The 27,755-nt window shown below is 38.3% G+C and overlaps 1 protein-coding gene across 17 annotated transcripts in view; it reads left to right on the top strand.

Moving 5' to 3' along the window:
- The window catches only part of LOC103690071 (interaptin-like), a 280,846-nt gene that overhangs the window by 67,150 nt on the left and 185,941 nt on the right, over positions 1-27,755 (top strand). For 14 of the 17 annotated variants that reach the window (XM_063277012.1, XM_063277016.1, XM_063277015.1 and 11 more), the window contains 8 exons: positions 4,232-4,305; positions 4,697-4,790; positions 10,917-10,984; positions 11,341-11,434; positions 18,048-18,115; positions 18,505-18,598; positions 25,467-25,534; positions 25,889-25,982. The exons of 2 other annotated variants lie outside the window; for them this stretch is intronic. In XM_063277012.1, coding sequence (XP_063133082.1) covers positions 4,232-4,305; positions 4,697-4,790; positions 10,917-10,984; positions 11,341-11,434; positions 18,048-18,115; positions 18,505-18,598; positions 25,467-25,534; positions 25,889-25,982 — 654 coding nt within the window. Of the gene's footprint in view, positions 1-4,231; positions 4,306-4,696; positions 4,791-10,916; positions 10,985-11,340; positions 11,435-18,047; positions 18,116-18,504; positions 18,599-25,466; positions 25,535-25,888; positions 25,983-27,755 lie in introns of those variants that run through there. One more of the 17 variants, XM_063277024.1, reaches the window with a different exon arrangement.

Below are 27,755 nucleotides of genomic sequence, written 5' to 3'. Positions count from 1 at the left end.
CCTAATGAAATGACCTTGTGGTTCTTATATTTGACTTTGTTTATATAGCAGATTACATTGATAGATTTTCATATATTAAACTGTCCCTGCATCCCTGGGAAGAAGCCTACTTGAACATGATGAATGATTGTTTTGATGTGTTCTTGTTTTTGGTTTCCAAGAATTTTGTTGAATATTTTTGTGTCAATATTCCTAAGGGAAATTGGTTCAAAGTTCTCTTTCTTTGTTGGGTCATTGTGTGGTTTTGGCATAAGAGTACTTGTGGCTTCAAAGAAGGAATTTGTTAGTGCTCAATCTGTTTCTCTTTTGTGGAATAGTTTGGACAGTATTGGTATGAGGTCTTCCATGAAGATCTGATAGCATTCTGCACTGATCCCACCTGAACCTGGGCTCTTTTGGTTTGGGAGACCTTTAATAACTGTTTCTATTTCTTTAGGTTTTACGGGGTAGTGTAGATGGTTTATTTGTTTCTTCTTTAACTTTGGTACCTGGTATCTGTGTAGAAAATTGTCCATTTCCTCCAGATTTTCCAATTTTGATGAGTACAGAGTTTTGTAGTACGATCTGATGATTTTTTAAAATTTCTTCAGATTCTGTTGTTATCTCTCCCTTTTCATTTCTGATTTTGTTAATTTCGGTACACCCTCTGTGACCTCAGTTTAGTCTGGCCAATGCTTTATCTCTCTTGTTGATTTTCTCAAAAAACCAGCTCCTGGGTTTGTTGATTCCTTATATAGTCTTTTTCATTTCTACTTTGTTGATTTCAGCTCTGAGTTTGATTATTTCCTGCCTTCTCCTCTTGGGTTTATTTATTTCTTTTTGTTCTAGAGCTTTAGGTATGCTGTCAAGGTTCTGACATCTGCTCTCTCCTGTTTCTTTTTGCAGGCTCTCAGAGCCATGAGTTTTCTTCTTAGTAGCGCTTTCTTTGTGTTCCATAAGTTTGGGAATGTTGTATGTTCATTAAGTTCTAAGAAGTCTTTAATTTTTCTTTATGTTTTCCTTGACCAAGTTGTGATTGAGGAGAGCAGTGCTAACCCTCCATGCATATGTGGGCTTTCTGTCATTATTGTGGTTATGCAGACCAGTATTAGTGCATGCTGTTCTTTTAGGATGCATGGGATTATTTCTATCTTTTTGTAACTGTTGAGGCCTGTTTTGTGGCAGAGTATAAGGTTAATGTTGGAGTAGGTTCCAGTAGGTGCTGAGAAGAAGGTCTATCCTTTTGTTTTAGGTTGGAATGTTCTATAAATATCTGTTAAATACATTTGGTTTATAACTTCTTTTAGTTTCTCTATGTCTCTGTATAATTTCTGTTTCCATGATCTGTCTAGTGATGAGAGTGGAGTGTTAAAATCTCCTACTATTTTCATGTGATGTGCAGTGTGTGCTTTGAGCTTTAGTAAGGTTTCTTTTAAGAATGTACATGCCCTTGCATTTGGAGGAATGAAAATTAGGATTGAGAGTCCATCTTGGTGTATTTTTCCTTTGATGAATATGAAGTGCCCTTCCCGATCTTTTTTAATGGCTTTTGGTTGAAAGTCAATTTTGTGCAAATCAAAACAACCCTGAGATTTCACCTCAAACCAGTGAGAATGGCTAAGATCAAAAACTCAGGTGACGGCAGATGCTGGCAAGGATGCGGAGAAAGAGGAACACTCCTCCATTGTTGGTGGGATTGCAGACTGGTACAACCATTCTGGAAATCAGTCTGGAGGTTCCTCAGAAAATTGGACATTGAACTGCCTGAGGATCCAGCTATACCTCTCTTGGGCATATACCCAAAAGATGCCCCAACATATAAAAAAGACACGTGCTCTACTATGTTCATCACAGCCTTATTTATAATAGCCAGAAGCTGGAAAGAACCCAGATGCCTTTCAACAGAGGAATGGATACAGAAAATGTGGTACATCTACACAATGGAATATTACTCAGCTATCAAAAACAATGACCTTATGAAATTCATAGGCAAATGATCAGAACTGGAAAATATCATCCTGAGTGAGGTTACCCAATCACAGAAAAACACACATGGTATGCACTCATTGATAAGTGGCTATTAGCCCAAATGCTTGAATTACCCTAGATGCCTAGAACAAATGAAACTCAAGACGGATGATCAAAATGTGAATGCTTCACTCCTTCTTTAAAAGGGGAACAAGAATACCCTTGGCAGGGAATAGAGAGGCAAAGATTAAAACAGACACAGAATGAACACCCATTCAGAGCCTGCCCCACATTGGCCCATGCATATACAGCCATCCAATTAGACAAGATGGATGAAGCAAAGAAGTGCAGGCCGACAGGAGCCAGATGTAGATCTCTCCCGAGAGACACAGCCAGAATACAGCAAACACAGAGGCGAATGCCAGCAGCAAACCACTGATTTGAGAATAGGACCCCCGTTGAAGGAATCAGAGAAAGAACTGGAAGAGCTTGAAGGGGCTCGAGACCCCATATGTACAACAATGCCAAGCAACCAGAGCTTCCAGGGACTAAGCCACTACCTAAAGGCTATACATGGACTGACCCTGGACTCTGACCTCATAAGTAGCAATGAATATCCCAGTAAGAGCACCAGTGGAAGGAGAAGCCCTGGGTCCTGCTAAGATTGAACCCCCAGTGAACTAGATTGTTGGGGGGAGGGCGGCAAGAGGGGGTGGATGGGGAGGGGAATAACCATAAAGAAGGGGAGGGGGAAGGGGATGTTTGCCTGGAAACCAGGAAAGGGAATAACACTAGAAATGTAAATAAGAAATACTCAAGTTAATTTAAAAAAAAGATTAAAAAAATAAATAATGTAACACACAAGAGAAAAAAAACAAAAACAAAAAAAAAACTAGCACAAGAAAAAAAAAAGAAAGTCAATTTTGTTTGATGATAGGATGGCTACTCCAGTTTGTTTATTTAGGCCATTTGATTGGAAAGTTGTTTTCCAGCGATTTATTCTGAGGTAGTGTCCTTCTTTGTCACTGAGGTGTGTTTCCTGCATGCAGCAAAATTCCTTAACCCCAGTTTTCCTGTTTGTTCTCTGAGCTTGAGGGAGCAGTCCTGACTTCCTAGATTAACAGCTACCCCTGGTCGTGTGAACCAGTATAGTCTTATGGATTAGTCAGATCATCAGATTATTTATACTCTGAACGTTAAGAAAAATCCTATGAGTACAGTATTCAATAACAAGGAAAAGCCACAGATAGCATGTTTTCTAAAAAGGTACATGAATAACAACATGTGAAGTAAACTTACTCCTATCTGCTACATGAGGAGGAGGAGGACAAAAACACAGTTTAATGCAGCATGTACTAATTTGACCTTATTTTTCAGAAATTGTGCATCAGTGGTTCTACATCTGGATATTTCTCTCAATCTTATGACTTATCCTGTTGTTTCTCAATGCTTTTCTCTGTAAAACAGCTTAGCTATTTAGCAGATGTCCTGACTCAGCACTTTTGACTCATTACACAGGCATTGAAGACTGACAGATCTCTGAATATGGGGCATGCTTCCTCTACAGAAATAGTTCCAGTCATCCAGGGATTCACCAAAAAAAATCTCGTCTCAAGCAAACCAAAAAACAAACAAACAAACGAACAAACAAATAAACAGATAAATAAACAAAAACAAATGGCCCTCCTCTCCCCCAAACAATGTAGCACTTATTTTCCCTTGGTGTTTTGCATATAAGAGAAGATATTCTCCACACGTAGATACACATGTGGTGAGACAAATTGCTTACCTATCTTGATGTTATTTATCTTCAAATAGCATTTAGTAAAACATGCTTAGGGGTCATAATGTACTAAGGAACCCAGTCGTAATTTATTTTTGGAGACATCCTAATATGTAAGGTATACTAGTATAAGTAATATTCACTTCATATTCAGTGAAGTGTTTCCTAAGATATGTTTGTATAAATTATTACCTTATGTAGTTTAGCATTTCTCCCCATTTGGCCCATTATTGCAATTTCAGTAATAGATAAAATTTAATTGTTAAAAGGCACAATTTGTTTTGATATTACAATTAGCAGCCATCCTCATTTTAGGCTTTATGGCATGAGGGTTCTATTGTAAAAGCTGTTGACTATAGTTTCCATAGAGTCACAGTAAATACAGAGAAGGGAAGAAAATTTCACATTTCCTGAGGGAATCGAGCATAGTGCAGGACCGCAGAACTGCAGGATTGCACAGCATGTTTTAGACTATGACTAACATATTTATCTTCCATTTAGGCCCAGGAGTTTAGATCCCAGTCACGAAAAGATACTGCAAGTAGTGAAGAGGACATGCTGGAGCAGCTAGAGAGGTACAATGGAAAGCAATATGGCCAGGAAATTGAGAGCCCATAAAGGAAATAAGCAGTACAAGATGAAGTCATAGCATTTCTGATAAGAGTCCTTTCTGGTGCCATTGAGAAGTTCCTGCTGAAGTTGTTTGAATTATGGACCTGCATGCTGGGTTGGGGTTCAGCAGTATGCATGCTTCATATGTTCATTTACCACATGCACAGACATAGAAATGCATACTTTTAACCTTATCTCAAAAGTTGCTGTGTGGACAACATTGCACAGCCAGAAAAATGATGGTTACCAAGCCATTCACTTGAATAATTTTAAATAAGTATCTAAATGTTTCAGGAGCTCTTTGTTGTGTTTAATTTATCTGTGATCCTAATTATTTTACAATATGGTTTTCAGTTCGAAATATGACTTTCTGCAACCAAAAGTTAAAACAGGACGTCGAACAGAAGAATTAGAACATCCTCACATGAACTCGGGTGGTAAAAGTTGGGTAAGTGAATTGTATTCAGAATACCATTTTTCTTTTTCAAGTAGGGCTGTATAGTAGTATTTCAGGCACCATGAGAAATATCTCAAGAGCAACAGCAGGCATATTCAGTCTGCAAACATATGTGCAGAACTCCAGTGAACACAAATGAAACAATGAATATATTTCACAATTTTGAAATGATACATTTTTCAAATTAGATTTAGGTAATCATTTGTGTGTACTGTCATGTGACTGCCCTAGTGAGTACGGAAGAGAGAACAAGTTGTGGAACTTGGTTCTTTCCTCACACTGTGTGTGTTCCTGGGAATGAACTCTGATCAACAGGGAGGCTTGGTGTCAACCACCTATGCCCATGAAGCTCCCTTGTCTGTCTGACATATACATACGTGTACATATATTTTGTTGAACCGCTAATAACTTTAAAACCGATGTCTCTATCTGTGAAACTCACCCATAGCGATAATTTTTTAATTAATTTTTTTGTTTTCATTTTTTATTAGATATATTTCTTTATTTACATTTCAGAACTTATTCTGCTTCCCAGTTTCCTGTCCATAAGCAACCATTCCCTCCCCTCCGTCGCCCCCATAGTGTAGTGAACAGTTCAGACGCCCCTTATTGCCACCCCTCCACACTCTGCTGCACTGGGAGTGCAACCTTGGCAGTACCAAGGGCTTCCACTTCCCCTTGTGCCCCAACAAGTCAATTCCTTGTTAGATATGCAGTTGGAGCCCTGGGTCAGTCTGTGTATAGTCTTGGTGTAGTTGTTTAGTTACTGGAAGCTCTGGTTGGTTGGCAGTATTATATTTATGTGGTTGCAAGCTTCTTCAACTCTTTCAATACTTCCTCTGACTCCTCCAAAGGTTGCCATATTCTCAGTTCAGTGGTTTGCTGCTAGCATTGACCTCTGTATTGGACATGGTGTGGATGTGTCGCTCAGGAGAGACCTATGTTCGGTTCCTTTCAGCATGCATTTTCTAGCTTCATGATTCTTATGTAGTTTGGGTGGCTGTATATAATTGGGCCACATGTGGTGCAGGCTATGAAGGGCTGTTCTTTGAGTCACTGTTCTAAACTTTGCTTGCATATCCCTTCTTATGGATTATTGCCCCCTATTAAGAGGAGCGTGAGCATCTGCATTTTGGTCATCCTTCTTCATGAGCCTCCAGTGGCCTGTGGATTGCATCTTGGGTAATTTGTGGTTCTTGGCTAATATCCACTTATCAATGAGTGCAAGAGAAGTGTGTTTTTCTGTGATTGTGTAAACTCACTCAGGATGATATTTTCTAGTTCCATTTGCCTATGAATTTCATGAAGTTATTGTTTTTCGTAGCTGAGTAGTACTCCATTGTGTAGATGTACCACATTTTTTTGAATCCATTCCTCTGTTGAAGGGCATCTGGGTTCTTTCCACCTTCTGTCTATTATAAATAAGGCTGCTATGAACACAGTGGAACCTGTGTCTTTGTTGTATGTTAGAGCATCTTTTGTGTAGATGCCCAAGAGTGATATATAGCCATGTCCTCAGGTAGTGAAATATCAAATTTTCTAAGGAACCTCCAGACTGATTTCCAGAGTGGTTGAACCAGTTTGTGGTCTCACCATCATTGGAGGAGTGTTTATCTTTCTACACATCCTCACAAGCATCTGCTGTCACCTGAGTGTTTGATCTTAGCCATTTTGACTTGTCTGAGGTGGAATATAAGAGTTGATTTGATTTGCATTTCCCAAATGAGGAAGGAAGTTGAACATTTCTTTAGGTGATTTTTGGCCATTCGATATTCCTCAGCTTGAATGTTTTCTTTATCTCTGTACTCCATTTTTAATATGGTTATTTGGCTCTCTGCAGTCTAAATTCCTGGGTTCTTTGCATGTTTTGGGTATTAGCCTTCTATCAGATGTAAGATTGGTAAAGACATTTTTCCAATCTCTTGTTTGCCATTTTGTCCCAATGACAGTGCCTTTTGCTTTCCAAAAGCTTTGCAGTTTTATGAGGTCCCTTTTGTTGATTCTTGATAGAGCACGAGCCATTGCTGTTTTGTTTAGGAAAATTTCCCCAGTGCCCATGTGTTCAAGACTCTTCCCCACTTTTTCTTCTATTACTTTGAGGGTATCTAGTTTGATGCGGAGGTCCTTTTTTACTTGGACTTAAGCTTTGTACATGGTGATAAAAATGGATTGATTTGCATTCTTTTACATGCTGACCACCAGTTGAACCAGCACCCTTTGTTGAAAACCTTATCATTTTTCCATTGCATGGTTTTATCTCCTTTGTCAAAGATCAGGTGATCATAGCCATGTGGGTTCATTTCTGGGTCTTCAATTCTGTTCCACTGATCTACCTGCCTCTCTCTGTACCAATACCATTCACATTTTAGAACTGTTCCTCTGTAATACTGCATGAGGTAGGGGATCGTGATTCCCCCAGAAGTTCTTTTATTGTTGAGTATAATTTTTGCTATCCTGGGTTTTTTGTTATTCCAAATGAATTTGCAAATTGCTCTTTCTATCTCTATGAAGAATTGAGTTGGAGTTTTGATGGGTATTGCATTTAATCTATAGATTGCTTTTGGCAAAATGGCCATCTCTACTATATTAATCCTGCCTATTCATGAGCATGGAAGATCTTTCCATCTTCTAAGATCTTGCTCAATTTCTCTCTTCCATGACTTGAAGTTCTTGTTATAGAGATCTTTCACTTGCCTGTTTAAAGTCACAGCAATCTATTTTATACTATTTTCGACTATTGTGAATGGTGTTATTTCCTTAATTTCTTTCTCAGCCTGTTTATCCTTTGAATAGAGGAAGGCTACCGATTTGTTTAAGTTAATTTTAAATCCCAACACTTGATAATGCTGAAGTTGTTTATTGGGTTAAGTAGTTCTCTGGTAGAACTTTTGGCAGTTGATGCAGTACACCATCATATCTTCTGCAAATAGTGATATTTTGTTTTCTTCCTTTCCGATTTGTATCCCTTGGTCCTCCGTTGGCTGTCAGATTGCTCTGGCTAGGACTTCGAGTACTATATTGAAGAAGAAGTGAGTGGGAAGTACTTTTCTAGTCCCTAATTTTAGTCGGATTGCTTCTACATTCTCTCCTTTTAGTTGATGTCATGTACTGGTTTGCTGTGTATTGCTTTTACTATGTTTAGATATTGACCTTATATTCCAGATCTTTCTAGGACTTTTATCATGAAGAGGTTTTGAATTTTGTCAAATGCTTTCTCAGCATCTAATGAAATGACCTTGTGGTTCTTATATTTGACTTTGTTTATATAGCAGATTACATTGATAGATTTTCGTATATTAAACTGTCCCTGCATCCCTGGGAAGAAGCCTACTTGAACATGATGAATGATTGTTTTGATGTGTTCTTGTTTTTGGTTTCCAAGAATTTTGTTGAATATTTTTGTGTCAATATTCCTAAGGGAAATTGGTTCAAAGTTCTCTTTCTTTGTTGGGTCATTGTGTGGTTTTGGCATAAGAGTACTTGTGGCTTCAAAGAAGGAATTTGTTAGTGCTCAATCTGTTTCTCTTTTGTGGAATAGTTTGGACAGTATTGGTATGAGGTCTTCCATGAAGATCTGATAGCATTCTGCACTGATCCCACCTGAACCTGGGCTCTTTTGGTTTGGGAGACCTTTAATAACTGCTTCTATTTCTTTAGGATTTACGGGGTAGTGTAGATGGTTTATTTGTTTCTTCTTTAACTTTCGTACCTGGTATCTGTGTAGAAAATTGTCCATTTTCTCCAGATTTTCCAATTTTGATGAGTACAGAGTTTTGTAGTAGGATCTGATGATTTTTTAAAATTTCTTCAGATTCTGTTGTTATCTCTCCCTTTTCATTTCTGATTTTGTTAATTTCGGTACACCCTCTGTGACCTCAGTTTAGTCTGGCCAATGCTTTATCTCTCTTGTTGATTTTCTCAAAAAAAACAGCTCCTGGGTTTGTTGATTCCTTATATAGTCTTTTTCATTTCTACTTTGTTGATTTCAGTCTGAGTTTGATTATTTCCTGCCTTCTCCTCTTGGGTTTATTTATTTCTTTTTGTTCTAGAGCTTTAGGTATGCTGTCAAGGTTCTGACATCTGCTCTCTCCTGTTTCTTTTTGCAGGCTCTCAGAGCCATGAGTTTTCTTCTTAGTAGCGCTTTCTTTGTGTTCCATAAGTTTGGGAATGATGTATCTCCATTAAGTTCTAAGAAGTCTTTAATTTTTCTTTATGTTTTCCTTGACCAAGTTATGATTGAGGAGAGCAGTGCTAACCCTCCATGCATATGTGGGCTTTCTGTCATTATTGTGGTTATGCAGACCAGTATTAGTGCATGCTGTTCTTTTAGGATGCATGGGATTATTTCTATCTTTTTGTAACTGTTGAGGCCTGTTTTGTGGCAGAGTATATGGTTAATGTTGGAGTAGGTTCCAGTAGGTGCTGAGAAGAAGGTCTATCCTTTTGTTTTAGGTTGGAATGTTCTATAAATATCTGTTAAATGCATTTGGTTTATAACTTCTTTTAGTTTCTCCATGTCTCTGTATAATTTCTGTTTCCATGATCTGTCTAGTGATGAGAGCGGGTGTTAAATTCTCCTACTATTTTCATGTGATGTGCAATGTGTGCTTTGAGCTTTAGTAAGATTTCTTTGGTGAATGTAAGTGCCCTAGCAATTGGAGCATTGATATTTAGGATTGAGAGTTCATCTTGGTGGCTTTTTCCTGTGATGAATATGAAGTGTCCTTCTTGATCTTCTTTATTGAGTTTTGGTTGAAAGTCACTTTTGTTTGATGTTAGGTTGGCTACTCCAGTTTGTTTCTTCAGGCCATTTGCTTGGAATATTGTTTTATATCCGTTTATTCTGAAGTAGTGTCTGTCTTTGTCACTGAGGTGTGTTTCCTGCATGCAGCAAATCGTCCTTAACCCCAGTTTTCCTGATTGTTCTTTGAGCTTGAGGAAGCAGTCCTGACTTCGTAGATTAACAGCTACCCCTGGTCGTGTGAACCAGTAAAGTCTCATGGATTAGTCAGATCATCAGACTCATTACACTCAGAACGTTAAGAAAAATCCTATGAGTACAGTATTCAATAACAAGGAAAAGCCATTGATGGAAAAAAGCATGTTTTCTAAAAAGGTACATGAATAACAACGTGTGAAGTAAATTTACTCCTATCTGGTACATGTGGGGGAGCAAAAAAAAAAACACAGCTTAATGCATCATTTACTAATTTGGCTACATTTTTCAAAAATTGTGCATTAATGGTTCTACAACTGAATATTTCTCTCAATCTTATGACTTAACGTGTTGTTTCTCAATCTTTTTCTCTGTAAAACAGCTTAGCTTTTGAGCAGATGTGCTGACACAACACATTTGACTCATTACAAAGGCGTTGAAGACTGACAGATCTCTGAATTTGTTGAAAGCTTCGTGTATAGACATAGTTCCAGTCAGCCAGGGATTCACCAAAACATCTTGTCTCAAACAAACCAAAAAACAAACAAACAAACAGATAAACAAAAAACAAACAGCCCTCCTCTCCCCAAAACAATATAGCACTTATTTTACCTTGCTTTTTTGCATATAAGAGATGATTTTCTCCACACGTAGATACACATATCATGACACAAATTACTTACCTATCTTGATGTTATTTTTCTTCAAATAGCATTTAGTAAAATATGCTACGGGTCATAATTTACTAAAGAACACGGTAGTAATTTATTCTTGGAGACATCCTAATGTGTAACATATACTAATATAAATAATATTCATTTCATATTCAGTGAAGTGTTTCCTGAGATTTAATTTTATAAATTGTCACCTTATGTAGTTCAGCCTTTCTCCCCATTTGGCCCATTATTGCAATTTCAGTAACAGATAAAATTTAATTGTTAAGAAGCACAATTTATTTTGATATTAGAATTGCCAGCTATCCTCATTTTAGGCTCTATGGCTATGAGAGTCCTATTGTAACAGCTGTTGACTACAGTTTCCACAGAGTCACAGTAAATACATGGAAGGGAAGAAACTTTCATATTTCCTGAGAGAATTGAGCATAGTGCAGGACTGCAGAACTGCATGATTGCACAGCATTTTTGGACTATGACTAACATTTATCTTCCATTTATGCCCAGATGTTTAGCTCCCAGTCACGAAAAGATGCTGCAAGTAGAGAAGAGGAGATACTGGAGCAGCTAGAGAGGTACAGTGGAAAGCAATATGGCAAGGCAATTGAGAGCCCATAAAGGAAATGAGCAATATAAGATGAAGTCGTAATATTTCTGATAAGAGTCCTTTCTGGTGCCATGGAGAAGTTCCTGCCTGAAGTTGTTTGAATTATGGACCTGCATGCTGGGTTGGGGTTCAGTAGTATATGTGCTTTATATGTTCAAGGACCACATGCACAGACATAGAAATGCATACTTTCTTTAACTTTATCTCAAAACTTGCTGTGTGGATAATATTGCACAGCCAGAAAAATGATGGATAACAAGCCATTCACTTGAATAATTTTAGAATTTATCTGTGAGCCTAATTATTTTAAAATATGGTTTTCAGTTCGAAACATGACTTTGTGCAGCTAAAAGGTACAACAAAATGTGAAACAGAAGAATTAGAACAGCCTGAGATGACCTTGGGTGGTACAAGTTGGGTAAGTGAGTTGTATTCAGAATACCATTTTTCTTTTTCAATCACCATGAGAAATATCTCAAGAGCAACAGCAGGCATATTCACTCTGCAAACATATGTGCAAAACTGCAGTGAACACAAATGAAACAATGAATAAATTTCACAATTTCAAAATGATACATTTTACAAATTAGATTTAGCTAATCATTTGTGTGTATTGTCACATGACTGCCCTAGTGAGTACGGAAGAGAGACAACAACTTGTGGAACTTGGTTCTTTCCTCACACTGTGTGTGTTCCTGGGAATGAACTCTGATCAACAGAGAGGCTTGGTGTCAACCACCTATACCCATGAAGCTATCTTGTCTGTCTGAAATATACTTACGTATACATATTTTCTTGAACCTCTAACAACTTAAAAAGTGATGTTATCTATTTGTGAAACTCACCCATTGGGATAATTTTTTAATTAGATTTTTGTTTTCATTTTTTATTAGATATATTCATTTACTTACATTTCAGACCTTAATCTGCTTCCAAGTTTCCTGTCCATCAGCACCCATTCCCTCCCCTCCCTCGCCCCCACCGGGTAGTGAACACTATATAGCCCCTTATTGTCACCCCTCCATACTCCACTGCACTGGGGGGTCCAACCTTGGTAGGACTAAGGGCTTCCACTTCCTGGTGCCCCAAGAAGTCTATTCTTTCTAGGTATGCAGTTGGAGCCCTGGGTCAGTCCATGTATAGTCTCTGTGTAGTGGTTTAGTCACTGGAACCTCTGGTTGGTTGGCATTGTTGTTGTTATGTGGTTGCAAGCTTCTTCAACTCTTTCAATACTTCCTCTGACTCCCCCCAAGGGATCCATATTCTCAGTTCAGTGGTTTGCTGCTAGCATTGACCTCTGCATTGGACATGCTCTGGATGTGTCTCTCAGGAGAGACCTATATTCAGTCCCTTTCATCATGCATTTTCTAGCTTCATCATTCTTATGTAGATTTGGTTACTGTACATAATTGGGCCACATGTAGGGCAAGGATTGAAGGGCCATTCTTTGAGTCATTGCTCTAAACTTTGCTTGCATATCCTTTCCCATGGATTATTTCCCCCCTTTTAAGAAGGAGTGGGAGCATCTGCATTTTGGTCATCCTTCTCTTCAGCTTCCTGTGGCCTGTGGATTGCATCTTGGGTAATTCGAGCATTTTGGCTAATATCCACTTATCAATGAGTGCAAGAGAAATGTGTTTTTCTGTGATTTTGTAAACTCACTCAGGATGATATTTTCTAGTTCCATCCATTTGCCTATAAATTTCATGAAGTCATTGTTTTTCATAGCTGAGTAGTACTCCATTGTGTAGATGTACTGCATTTTTTGAAACCATTCCTCTGTTGAAAGGCATCTGGGTTCTTTCCAGATTCTGGCTATTATAAAAAAGGCTGCTATGAACACCGTGGAGCATGTTTCTTTGTTGTATGTTAGAGCATCTTTTGTGTAGATGCCCAAGAGAGATATGTAGCTGGATCTTCAGGTAGTGGACTATCTAATTTTCTGAGGAAACTCCCGATTGATTTCCAGAGTGGTTGAAGCTGTTTGCAGTCTCAGCCACAATGGGAGAGTGTTCCTATTTCTCCACATCCTCGCCAACATTTGCTGTCAATGGAGTTTTTGAACTTAGCCATTCTGACATGTCTAAGGTGGAATCTCAGCGTTGATTTGATTTGCATTTCCCTGATGAGGAAGGAGTTGAACATTTCTTTAGGTGCTTTTTGATTCATCAGCTGAGAATGTTTTGTTTATCTCTGTACTCCATTTTTAATATGGTTATTGGGTGCTCTGCTGTCAACTTCTGGAGATCTTTGTATATTTTGGATATTAGCCCTCTATGAGATGTAACATTGGTAAACATCTTTTCCCAATCTGTTGCTTGCCATTTTGTCCTAATGACAGTGTCTTTTGCTTTGCAAAAGCTTTGCAGTTTTATGAGGTCCTTTTCGTTGATTCTTGATCTTAGAGTATGAGCCATTTTTTTTTCAGGAAATTTTGCCCAGTGCACATGTGTTCAAGACACTTCCCCACTTTTTCTTCCATTAGTTTGAGGGTACCTTGTTTGATGTGGAGGATCTTTATTTACCTGGACTTAAGCTTTGTACATGGTCATAAAAATGGATTGATTTGCATTCTTGTACATGCTGAACACCAGTTGAACCAGCACCCTTTGTTGAAAAATATTTTCATTGATCCAATGCATGGTTTTGGGTCCTTTGTCAAAGATCAGGTGATCATAGCTATGTTGGTTCATTTCTGGGTCTTCAATTATGTTCCACTAATCTACTGGTCTGTCTCTGTACAAATACCATACATATTTTGTAACTGTTCCTCTGTAATACAGCATGCGGTAGGGGATCGTGATTCCCCCAGAAGTTTTTGTTGTTGAGTATAGTTTTTGATATCCTGGGTTTTTTGTTATTACATATGCATTTGCAAATTACTCTTTCTATCTCTATGAAGAATCGAGTTGGAGTTTGATGGGTATTGCATTTAATCTGCAGATTGTTTTGGCAAAATGGCCATCTTTACTGTATTAATCCTGCCTAATCATGAGCAAGGAAGATCTTTCCATCTTCTAAGATCTTCCTCAATTTCTCTCTTCAGAGACTTGAAGTTCTTGTCATACAGATCTTTCACTTGCCTGTTTAACGTCACACCCATCTATTTTATACTGTTTGGCCTATTGTGAAGGGTGTCATTTCCTTAATTTTTTCTCAGCCTGTTTATCCTTTGAGTAGAGGTAGGCTACCAGTTTGTTTAAGTTCATTTTAAATCCTGACACTTGATAATGCTGAAGTTGTTTATTGGTGTAAGTAGTTCTGTGGTGGAACTTTTGGGGTTTCTAAAGTACACCATCATATCATCTGCAAATAGTGATATTTGTTTTCTTCCTTTCCAATTTGTATCCCTTTGACCTCCTGTGGTTGTCTGATTGGTCTGAGAAGGACTCTGCGTATTATATTGAAGAAGTAGTGATTGGGAAGTCTTTTTCTAAACTCTAATTTTAGTGTGATTGCTTCTAGTTTCTCTCCATTTAGTTTGATGTCATCTACTGGTTTGGTGTGTATTGCTTTTACTATGTTTAGATGTGGACCTTGTATTCCTGATCTTTCCAGGACTTTTATCATGAAGAGGTTTTGAAATTTGTCAAATGCTTTCTCCGCATCTAATGAAATGACCATGTTGTTCTTATATTTGACCTTGTTTATATAGTGGATTCATTGATGAATTTTTGTATGTAAACCATCCCTGCATCCCTGGGATGAAGCCTACTTGATCATGATGAATGATTGTTTTGATGAGTTCTTGTTTTCAGTTTCCTAAAATTTTGTTGAATATTTTTGTGTCAATATTCCTAAGGGAAATAGGTCTCATGTTCTCTTTCTTTGTTGTGTTATTGTGTGGTTTTGGCATAAGAGTACTTGTGGCTTCAAAGAAGGAATTTGGTAGTGCTCCATCTGTTTCTATTTTATGGAAAAGTTTGGACAGTATTGGTATGAGGTCTTCTATGAAGGTCTGAGAGAATTCTGCACTGATCCCATCTGGACCTGGGCTCTTTTTGTTTGGTAGACTTTTAATAACTGATTCTATTTCTTCAGGAGTTATGTAGTTATTTAGATGGTTTATTTCATCCTGACTTATCTTTGGTACCTGGTATCTGTGTGGGAAATTGTCCATTTCCTCCAGATTTTCCCGTTTTGTTGAATATAAAGTTTTGCAGTAGGAACTGATGATTTTTTTTTAATTTCTTAAGATTCTGTTATGTTTCCCTTTTCATTTCTGATTTTGTTAATTTTGATACACTCTCTGTGACCTCAGTTTAGTCTGGCTAAGGCTTTATCTATTTGTTGATTTTCTCAAAGAACCAGATCCTGGTTTTGTTGATTCCTTATATAGTCTTTTTCATTTCTACTTGGTTAATTTCAGCCCTGAGTTTTAATATTTCCTTCCTTCTACTCCTCTTGGTTTTATTTATTTCTTTTAGTTCTAGAGATTTTAGGTGTGCTGTCTAGGTTCTGACATCTGCTCTCTCCTGTTTCTTTTTTCAGGCTCTCAGAAGTGTGAGTTTTAGTCACTGCTAGTACCTCTTTCATTGTGTTCCATAAGTTTGGGAATGTTGTGTCTTCATATTCATTAAGTTCTAAGAAGTTATTAATATCTTTCTTTATGTTTTCCTTGACCAAGTTGTCATTGAGGAGAGCATTGTTAAACTTCCATGTATATGTGGGCTTTCTGAACTTATTGTTGTTATTAAGACCAGACTTAGTGCATGCTGTTCTTTTAGGATGCATGGGATCATTTCTATCTTCCTGTATCTGTTGAGGCCTGTTTTGTGGCCAATGATATGGTCAATTTTAGCGTAGGTTCCATTAGGTGCTGAGAAGAAGGTCCATCCTTTTTTTATTTTTTTTTATTAACTTGAGTATTTCTTATTTACATTTCGAGTGTTATTCCCTTTCCCGGTTTCCCGGCAAACATCCCCCTAATCCCTCCCCCTCCCCTTCTTTATGGGTGTTCCCGTCCCCATCCTCCCCCCATTGTCACCCTCCCCCCAACAATCACGTTCACTGGGGGTTCAGTCTTAACAGGACCAAGGGCTTCCTCTTCCACTGGTGACCTTACTAGGATATTCATTGCTACCTATGAGGTCAGAGTCCAGGGTCAGTCCATGTATAGTCTTTAGGTAGTGGCTTAGTCCCTGGAAGCTCTGGTTGCTTGACATTGTTGTTCATAAGGTGTCTCGAGCTCCTTCAAGCTCTTCGAGTTCTTTCTCTGATTCCTTCAACAGGGGTCCAGTTCAGTGGTTTGCTGCTGGCATTCCCCTCTGTATTTGCTGTGTTCTGGCTGTGTCTCTCAGGAGCGATCTACATCCGGCTCCTGTCGGCCTGCGTCTAGGCATACAACCAAAAATATCCTTTTGTTTTAGGGTTTAATGTTCTATTAATATCTGTTAAATGCATTTGGTTTATACCTTCTGTTAGTTTCTCTATGTCTCTGTATAATTTGTGTTTCTGTGATCTGTCTTGTGATGAGAGTGGGTGTTAAAATCTCCTATTAATTTTATGTGATGTGCAGTGTCTGCTTTGAACTTTAGTAAGGTTTCTTTGATGAATGTAAATGCTCTTGCATTTGGAGCATTGATATTTAGGATTGAGAGTTTATCTTGGTGGATTTTTCCTTTGATGAATATGAAGTGTCCTTCTTGATCTTTTTTAGTGAGTTTTGGTTGAAAGTCAAATTTGTTTGATGTTAGGATGGCAACTCCAGCGTTTCTTCAGGCCATTTGCTTTGAAAGTTGTTTTCCATCCATTTATTCTGAGGTAGTGTCTGTCTTTGTCACTGAGGTGTGTTTCCTGCATGCAGCAAAACGTCCTTAACCCCAGTTTTCCTGATTGTTCTCTCAGCTTGAGGGAGCAGTTCTGAAATCGTAGATTAACAACTACCCCTGATGATGTGAACCAGTGAAGTCTCATGGATTTGTCAGATCATCAGATTATTTATACTCTGAACGTTAAGAAAAATCCTATGAGTACAGTATTGAATAACAAGGAAAAACTACAGATGGAAAAAAACATGTTTTCTAAAAAGGTACATGAATAGCAACATGTGAAGTAAACTTACTCCTATCCTCTACACGTGGAGGAGCACAAAAACACAGTTTAATGTAGCATTTACTAATTTTGCCTTATTTTTCAGAAACTGGGCATCAATGGTTCTACATCTGGATATTTCTCTCAATATTATGACTTATCGTATTATTTCTCAATGCTTTTCTTTGTAAAATAACTTAGCTTTTGAGCAGATTTGCTGACACAGCACTTTTGACTCATTACACAGGCATTGAAGACTGACACATCTCTGAATTTGTGGCATGCTTCATCTATAGAAATAGTTCCAGTCAGCCAGGGAGTCTCCAAAATATCTTGTCTCAAACAAACCAAAAAACAAACAAACAAACAGATAAACAAAGAAAAACAAATAGCCCTCCTCTCCCCAAAACAATGTAGCACTTATTTTACCTTTGTTTTTTGCATGTAAGAGAAGATATTCTCCACACGTAGATACACATGTCATGAGACAAATTACTTACCTATCTTGATGTTATTTATCTTCAAATAGCATTTAGTAAAACATGGTTAGGGATCATAATTTACTAAAGAACACAGTAGTAATTTATTCTTGGAGACATCCTTATATGTAACATATACTAATATAAGTAATATTCACTTCATATTTCGTGATTTCCTGAGATATAATTGTATAAATTATTACCTTATGTAGTTTACCATTTCTCCCCACTTGGCCCATTATTGCAATTTCAGTAACAGATAAAATTTATTTGTTAAATAGCACAATTTATTTTGATATTGGAATTACCAGCCATCCTCACTTTAGGCTTTATGGTTATTAGAGTCCTATTGTAACAGCTGTTGACTACAATTTCCACAGAGTCACAGTAAATACATGGAAGGGCAGAAACTTTCATATTTCCTGTGAGAATTGAGCATAGTTCAGGACTGCAGAAGTGCAGGATTGCACAGCATTTATTGGACTATGACTAACACATTTATCTTCCATTTATGCCCAGACTTTTAGCTCCAAGTCACGAAAAGATGCTTCAAGTCGAGAAGAGGACATGCTGGAGCAGCAAGAGAGGTACAATGGAAAGCAGTATGGCAAGGAAATTGAGAGCCCATAATGGAAATAAGCAATACAAGATGAAGTCATAGCATTTCTGATAAGAGTCCTTTCTGGTGCCATTGAGAAGTTACTGCTGAAGTTGTTTGAATTATGGACCTGCATGCTGGGTTGGGGTTCAGCAGTATGCATGCTTTATATGTTCAAGGACCACATGCACAGAAGTAGAAATGCATACTTTTAACCTTATCTCAAAAGTTGCTGTGTGGACAACATTGCACAGCCAGAAAACATGGTTACCAAGCCATTCACTTGAATAATTTTAGAAAACAATCTAAATATTTCAGGAGCTCTCTGTTGTGTTTAATTTATCTGTGAGCCTAATTATTTTACAATATGGTTTTCAGTTCGAAACATGACTTTGTGCAGCTAAAAGTTAAGACAGAATGTCGAACAGAAGAATTAGAACAGCCTCAGATGACCTTGGATGGTACAAGTTGGGTAAGTGAGTTGTATTCAGAATACCGTTTTTCTTTTTCAAGTGGGGCTGTATAGTAATATTTCAGGCACCATGAGAAATATCTCAAGAGCAACAGCAGGCATATCCACTCTGCCAACATACCTGCAAAACTGCAGTGAACACAAATGAAACAATGAATAAATTTCACAATTTTGAAATGATACATTGTACAAATTAGATTTAGCTAATTATTTGAGTGTATTGTCACGTGACTGCCCTAGTGAGCATGGAAGAGAGACAACAACCTGTGCAACTTGGTTCTTTCCTCACACTGTGTGTGTTCCTGGGAATGAACTCTGATCAACAGGGAGCCTTGGTGTCAACCACCTAAACCCATGAGCTCTCTTGTGTGTCTGAAATATACTTATGTTATATATTTTGTTGATCATCTAATAACCTTAACACTGTTGTTATCTATTTGTGAAACTCACCCATAGGGATAACTTTTTAATTAGTTTTTTTGTTTTTATGTTTTATTAGATATACTCCTTTACTTACATTTAAGATCTTTTTCTGCTTCCCAGTTACCTGTCCTTAAGCATCCATTCCCTCACTTCCCTTTCCCCCACTGGGTAGTGAACACTATAGACTCATTCTTATTGCCCCTACTCCATACTCCGCTGCACTGTGAGTTCAACCTTGGCAATACTAAGGGTTTTCCCCTCACTGGTGGCCCATAATATTATTCTTTGCTAAATATGCAGTTGGAGCCCTGGGTCAGTCCATGTATAGTCTTTGTGTAGTGGTTTAGTCACTGGAACCTCTGGTTGGTTGGCATTGTTGTTGTTATGTGGTTGCAAGTTTTGTCAACTCTCTCAATACTTCCTCTGACTCCCCCCATAGGGTGCCATATTCTCAGTTCAGTGGTTTACTGCTAGCATTGACTTCTGCATTGGACATGCTCTGGATGTGTCTCCCCAGGAGACCTATATTCAGCCCCTTTCAGCATGCATTTTCTAGCTTCATCAATCTCATGCCGTTTTTGTTACCGTATATAATTGGGCCAGTGTAGGGCAGGTTTTGAAGGGCCATTCTTTGAGTCACTGCTCTAAACTTTGCTTGCATATCCCTTCCTATGGATTATATCCCCCCTTTTAAGAAGGATTTGGAGCATCTGCATTTTGGTCATCCTTATTCTTGAGTTTCCTGTATCCTGTGGATTGCATCTTGAGTAATTCAAGCTTTTTGCTAATATCCACTTATCAATGAGTGCAAGAGAAATGTGTTTTTCTGAGATTTTGTAAACTCACTCAGGATGATATTTTCTAGTTCCATCCATTTGTCCATGAATTTCATGAAGTCATTGTTTTTCATAGCTGAGTAGTACTCCATTGTGTAGATGTACCACACTTTTTGAAACCATTCCTCTGTTGAAAGGCATCTGGGTTCTTTCCAGCTTCTGGCTAATATAAATAAGGCTGATATGAACACAGTGGAGCATGTATCTTTGTTGTATGTTAGAGCACCTTTTGTGTAGATGCCCAAGAGAGATATATAGCTGGATCCTCAGGTAGTGGAATATCCAATTTTCTGAGGAACCCCCAGATTCATTTTCCAGAGTGGTTGAGGCAGTTTGCTGTCTCACCAACATTGGAGGAGTGTTCCTCTTTCTCCACATCCTTGCCAGCATCTGCTGTCACTGGAGTTTTGATCTAGCCATTCTGACATGTCTGAGGTGGAATCTCAGGGTTGATTCGATTTGCATTTCCCTGATGAGGAAGGAAGATGAACATTTCTTTAGGTGCTTTTTGGCCATTTGATATTCCTCAGCTGAGTATGTTTTTTTTATCTCTGTACTCCATTTTTAGAGCATCAGACTTTTTTTTTTGGTTCTTTTTTCTGGAGCTGGGGACCGAACCCAGGGCCTTGTGCTTCCTAGGCAAGCGCTCTACCACTGAGCTAAATCGCCAACCCCTGTACTCCATTTTTAATATGGTTATTTGGTGCTCTGAAGTCAACTTCAGGAGTTCATTGTATATTTTGCATATTAGCCCTCCATCAGATGTAAGATTGGTAAAGACCTTTTCCCAATCTGTTGTTTGGTATTTTGTCCTAATGACAGTGTCTTTTGCTTTGCAAAAGCTTTTCAGTTTTATGACGTCCCTTTTTTTGATTCTTGATCTTAGAGCATGAGCCACTGTTGTTTTGTTTTTTTCAGGAAATTTTGCCCAGTTGCCATGTGTTCAAGACTCTTCCCCACTTTTTCTTCTATTAGTTTGAGGGTATCTGGTTTGATATGGAGGACCATTATCTACCTGGACTTAAGCTTTGTACATGGTCATAAAAATTGATTGTTTTTGGCCCATACATATACAGCCACCCAATTAGACAAGATGGATGAAGCAAAGAAGTGCAGACCGACAGGAGCCGGATGTAGATCGCTCCTGAGAGACACAGCCAGAATACAGCAAATATAGAGGCGAATGCCAGCAGCAAACCACTGAACTGAGAATAGGTCCCCTATTGAAGGAATCAGAGAAAGAACTGGAAGAGCTTGAAGGGGCTCGAGACCCCAAAAGTACAACAATGCCAAGCAACCAGAGCTTCCAGGGACTAAGCCACTACCTAAAGACTATACATGGACTGACCCTGGACTCTGACCCCATAGGTAGCAATGAATATCCTAGTAAGAGCACCAGTGGAAGGGGAAGCCCTGGGTCCTGCTAAGACTGAACCCCCAGTGAACTAGTCTATGGGGGGAGGGCGGCAATGGGGGGAGGGTTGGGAGGGGAACACCCATAAGGAAGGGGAGGGGGGAGGGGGATGTTTGCCCGGAAACCGGGAAAGGGAATAACACTCGAAATGTATATAAGAAATACTCAAGTTAATAAAAAAAATTGATTGTTTTGCATTCTTCTACATTCTGACAACTAGTTGAACCAGCACCCTTTGTTGAAAATGTTATCATTTGTCCAATGCATGGTTTTAGGTCCTTTGTCAAAGATCAGGTGATCATAGCTATGTGGGTTCATTTCTGGGTCTTCAATTCTGTTCCACTGATCTACCTGCCTGTTTCTGTACAAATACCATACACATTTTATAACTGTCCCTCTGTAATACAGCATGAGTTAGGGTATCGTGATTCCCCCAGAAGTTCTTTTATTGTTGAGTATAGTTTTTGCCCTCCTGGGTTTTTTGTTATTCCACATGCATTTGCAAATTGCTCTTTCTATCTCTAAGAAGAATCGAGATGGAGTTTTGATGGGGATTGCATTTATTCTGTCGATTGCTTTTGGCAAAATGGCCACCTTTACTATATTAATCCTGCCTATTCATGTGCATGGAAGATCTTTCCACCTTCTAAGATCTTCCTCAATTTCTCTCTTCAGAGACTTGAAGTTCTTGTCATACAGATCTTTCACTTGCCTGTTTAAAGTCACACCAATCTATTTTATACTATTTTGGCCTATTTTGAAGGGTGTCATTTCCTAAATTTCTTTCTCAGCCTGTTTATCCTTTGAGTAGAGGTAGGCTACTGACTTGTTTAAGTTAATTTTAAATCCCGACACTTGATAATGCTGAAGTTGTTTATTGGGTTAAGCAGTTTTCTGGTGGGACTTTTGGGGTTGCTGCAGTACACCATCACATTGTCTGCAAATAGTGATATTTTGTTTATTTCCTTTTTTATTTATATCCCTTTCACGTCCTTTGGCTGTCTCAGTGCTCTGACTAGGACTTTGAGTACTATATTGAAGAAGTAATGAGTGGGAAGTCTTTTTCTAGTCCCTAATTTAATGGGATTGCTTCTAGTTTCTCTCCATTTAGTTTAATGTTATCTACTGGTTTGCTGTGCATTGCTTTTACTATGTTTAAAGATGGACCTTGTATTCCTGAGCTTTCCAGGACTTTTATCATGACGAGGTTTTGAATTTCGTCAAATGCTTTCCCCGCATCTAATGAAATGACCATGTCGTTCTTATCTTTGAGTTTGTTTATATAGTGGATTGCATTGATAGATTTTCGTATATTAAACCGTCCCAGCATCCCTGGAGTGAATCCTACTTGATCATGATGGATGATTGTTTTGATGTGTTCTTTTTTCCGGTTTCCATGAATTTTGCTGGGTAGTTTTGTGTCAGTATTCCTAAGGGAAATTGATCTGAAGTTCTCTTTCTTTTTGTGACATTATGTGGTTTTGGCAGAAGAGTACTTGTGGCTTCCAAGAAGGAATTTGTTAGTGCTCCATTTGTTCCTATTTTGTGGAATAATTTGGACAGTTTTGGTATGAGGTCTTCTATGAAGGTGTGAGGAAATTCTGCACTGATCCCATCTGGACCTGTTCTCTTTTTGTTTGGGAGACTTTTAATAACTGCCTCTATTTCTTTAGGAGTTATGGGGTTATTTATATGGTTTATTTCTTCCTGATATATCTTTGGTACTTGGTATCTGTGTAGGAAATTTTCCATTTTCTCCAGATTTTCCTCTTTTGTTGTATATAGGGATTTGTAGTAGTATTTGATGATTTTTCAAATTTCTTCTGATTCTGTTGTTATGTCTCCTTTTTCATTTCTGAGTTTGTTAATATTGATATAATCTCTATGAGCTCTGTTTAGTCTGACAAAGACTTTACCTATTTGTTGATTTTCTCCAAGAACCAGGTCCTGGTTTTGTTGATTCCTTATATAGTCTTTTTTCATTTCTACTTGGTTGATTTCAGCCCTGAGTTTTTTTTATTTGTTTCCTTCTACTCTTCTTGGGTTTACTTATTTCTTTTAGTTCTAGTGTTTTAGGTGTGCTGTCAACATTCTTACATCTGCTCTCTCCTGTTTCTTTTTGCAGGCTCTCAGAGGTATGAGGTTTAATCTTAGTACTGCTTTCATTGTGTTCCATAAGTTTGGGAATGTAGTATCTTCATATTCATTAAGTTCTAAGAAGTCATCAATATCTTTCTTTATGTTTTCCTTGACCAAGTTGTCATTGAGGAGAGCATTGTTAAACTTCCATGTATATGTGTGCTTTCTGTCATTATTGTTGTTGTGAAGACCAGACTTAGTGCATGCTGTTCTTTTAGGATGCATGGGATCATTTCTATCTTCCTGTATTTGTTGTGGCCTGTTTTGCGGCCAATTATATGGTTAATTTTGGAGTGGGTTCCATTAGGTGCTGAGAAGAAGGTCTATCCTTTTGTTTTAGGTTGGAATGTTCTATAAATATCTGTTAAATGCATTTGGTGTATAACTCTTGTTAGTTTCTCTATGTCTCTGTATAATTTCTGTTTCCATGATCTGTCTTGTAATGAGAGTGGGTGTTAAAATCTCCTACTATTTTCATGTGATGTGCAATGTGTGCTTTGAGCTTTAGTAAGGTTTCTTTGATGAATGTAAATGCTCTTACATTTGGAGCATTGATATTTAGGACTGAGAGTTCATCTTGGTGGATTTTTACTTTGATGAATATGAAGTGTCCTTCTTGATGTTTTTTAGCGAGTTTTGGTTGAAAGTCAATTTTGTTTGATGTTAGAATGGCTACTCCAGCTTGTTTCTTCAGGCCATTTGCTTGGAAAGTTGTTTTCCATCCATTTATTCTGAGGTAGTGTCTGTCTTTGTCACTGAGGTGTGTTTCCTGCATGCAGCAAAAAGTCCTTAACCCCAGTTTTCCTGATTGTTCTCTGAGCTTGAGGGAGCAGTCCTGACTTCCTAGATTATCAGCTACCCCTCGTTGTTTGAGCCAGTAAAGTCTCATGGATTAGTCAGATCATCAGAATCTTTATACTCTGAACATTAAGAACAATCCTATGAGTACAGTATTCAATAACAAGGAAAAGCCATAGATTGGAAAAAGCATGTTTTCTAAAAAGGTACATGAATAACAACATGTGAAGTAAACTTACTCCTCTCTGCTACACGTGGAGGAGCACAAAAACACAGTTTAATGCAACATTTACCAATTTTGCCTTATTTTTGAGAAATTGTGCATCAGTGGTTCTACATCTGGATATTTCTCTTAATCTTGTGACTTTTCGTGTTGTTTATCAATGCTTTTCTCTGTAAAACAGCTTAGCTTTTGAGCAGATGTTTTGACACAGCACTTTTGACTCATTACATAGGCATTGAAGACTGAGGAATCCCTGAATTTGTGGCATGCTTCGTCTATAGGAATAGTTCCAGTCAGCCAGGGATTCAGTAGAAATCTTGTCTCAAACCAACCTACCAACCACTGAACCAACCAACCAACCAACCAACCAACCAACCAACCAACCAACAAACAAGCAAACAGACAAACAAACAAAAACAAATAGCCCTCCTCTGCCCAAAACAATGTAGCACCTATTTTACCTTGTTTTTTGCATATAAGAGAAGTTATTCTCCACAGATAGATACTCATGTGATGAGTCGAATTACTTACCTATCTTGATGCTATTTATCTTCAAATAGCATTTAGGAAAACATGCTTCGGGGTCATAATTTAGTAAAGAACACAGTAGTAATTTATTCTTGGAGACATCCTAATATGTAACATATACTAATACAAGTAATATTCTCTTCATATTCAGTGAAGTGTTTCCTGAGATATAATTGTATAAATTATTACCTTATGTAGTTTACCATTTCTCCCCAATTTGGCCCATTATTGCAATTTCAGTAACAGATAAAAATTTAATGGTTAAAAAACACAATTTATTTTGATATTAGAATTGCCAGCTATCCTCATTTTAGGCTCTATGGCCATGAGAGTCCTATTGTAACAGCTGTTGACTACAGTTTCCACAGAGTCACAGTAAATACATGGAAGGGAAGAAACTTTCATATTTCCTGAGAGAATCGAGCATAGTACAGGACCGCAGAACTGCAGTATTGCACAGCATGTTTTAGACTATGACTAACATATTCATCTTCCATTTATGCCCAGACGTTTAGCTCCAAGTCACGAAAAGATGCTGCAAGTAGTGAAGAGGACATGCTGGAGCAGTTAGAGAGGTACAATGGAAAGCAATACGGAGTACAAGATGAAGTCGTAGCATTTCTGATAAGAGTCCTTTCTGGTGCCATTGAGAAGTTACTGCCTGAAGTTGTTTGAATTATGGACCTGCATGCTGGGTTGGGGTTCAGCAGTATGCGTGCTTTATGTGTTCAAGGACCACATGCACAGACGTAGAAATGCATACTTTTAACCTTATCTCAAACTTGCTGTGTGGATAACATTGCACAGCCAGAAAAATGATTGTTACCAAGCCATTTACTTGAATAATTTTAGAAAAGAATCTAATTTAGGAGCTCTCTGTTGTGTTTAATTTATCTGTGAGCCTAATTATTTTACAATATGGTTTTCAGTTCGAAATGTGACTTTGTGAAGCTAAAAGGTACCACAGAATGTCAAACAGAAGATTTAGAACAGCCTCAGATGACTTTGGATGGTAAAACTTGGGTAAGTGTGTTGTATTCAGATTACCATTTTTCTTTTTCAAGTAGGTCTGTATAGTCATATTTCAGGCACCATGAGAAACATCTCAAGAGCAACAGCAGGCATATTTACTCTGCACACTTATGTGCAAAACTGCAGTGAACACAAATGAAACAATGAATAAATTTCACAAGTTCGAAATGATACATTGTACAAATTAGATTTAGCTAATCATTTGTGTGTATTGTCACATGACTGCCCTAGTGAGTACGGAAGAGAGACAACAACCTGTGGAGCTTGGTCTTTCCTCACACTGTGTGTGTTCCTGGGAACGAACTCTGATCAACAGCGAGGCTTGGTGTCAACCACCTATACCCATGAAGCTATCTTGTCTGTCTGAAATATACTTACGTATACATATTTTCTTGAACGTCTAATAACCTTAAAACTGATGTTATCTATTTGTGAAACTCACCCACTGGGATAATTTTTTAATTTTTTTTGTTTTTGCTTTATTAGATATACTCCTTTACTGACATTTCAGACCTTATTCGGCTTCCCAGTTTCCTGTCCATGAACAACCATTCCCTCCACCCCCTCACACCACTGGGTAGTGAACACTATAGACCACCCTTATTTTCCCCCCTCCATACTCCGCTGCACTGGGGGACCAACCTTGGCAGGACCAAGGGATTCCCCTTCCCTGGTGCCCCAATAAGTATATTCTATGCTACATATGCAGTTGGAGCCCTGGGCCATTCCATGTATAGTCTTTGTGTAGTGGTTTAGTCACTGGAACCTCTGGTTGGTTGGCATTGTTGTTGTTATGTGGTTGCAAGTTTTGTCAACTCTCTCAATACTTCCTCTGACTCCCCCCATAGGGTGCCATATTCTCAGTTCAGTGGTTTACTGCTAGCATTGACTTCTGCATTGGACATGCTCTGGATGTGTCTCCCCAGGAGACCTATATTCAGCCCCTTTCAGCATGCATTTTCTAGCTTCATCAATCTCATGCCGTTTTTGTTACCGTATATAACTGGGCCAGTGTAGGGCAGGTTTTGAAGGGCCATTCTTTGAGTCACTGCTCTAAACTTTGCTTGCATTTCCCTTCCTATGGATGATTTCCTGCCTTTTAAGTAGGCATGGGAGCATCTGCATTTTGGTCATCCTTCTTCTTGAGCTTCCTGTGGCCTTTGTATTGCATCTTGGGTAATTCGAGCTTTTCGGTAATATCCACTTATCAATGACTGCAAGAGAAATGTGTTTTTCTGTGATTGTGTAAACTCACTCAGGATGATATTTTCTAGTTCCATCCCTTTGCCTATGAATTTCATGAAGTCACTGTTTTTCATAGGTGAGTAGTACTATACTGTGTAGATGTACCACATTTTTTGAAACCATTCCTCTGTTGAAAGGCATCCGGGTTCTTTCCAGTTTCTGGCTATTATAAATAAGGCTGCTATGAACACAGTGGAGCATGTGTCTTTGCTGTATGTTAAAGCATCTTTTGTGTAGATGCCCAAGAGAGATAGCTGGATCTCAGGTAGTGGACTATCTAATATTCTGAGGAACCTCCCGATTGATTTCCAGAGTGGTTGAAGCAGTTTGCCATCTCACCAACATTGGAAGCGTGTTCCTTTTTCTCCACATCCTCGCCGGCATCTGCTGTCACTGGAGTTTTTGAACTTAGCCATTCTGACATGTCTGAGGTGCAATCTCAGGGTTGATTCGATTTGCATTTCCCTGATGAGGAAGGAGTTGAACATTTCTTTAGGTGCTTTTTGATTCATCAGCTGA

Source organism: Rattus norvegicus, chromosome 17, assembly GCF_036323735.1.
Source record: "Rattus norvegicus strain BN/NHsdMcwi chromosome 17, GRCr8, whole genome shotgun sequence".
Taxonomy (NCBI): domain Eukaryota; kingdom Metazoa; phylum Chordata; class Mammalia; order Rodentia; family Muridae; genus Rattus; species Rattus norvegicus.
The sequence above is the reverse complement of the archived record's forward strand: the minus strand, read 5'-3'. Positions and strand labels throughout refer to the sequence as shown.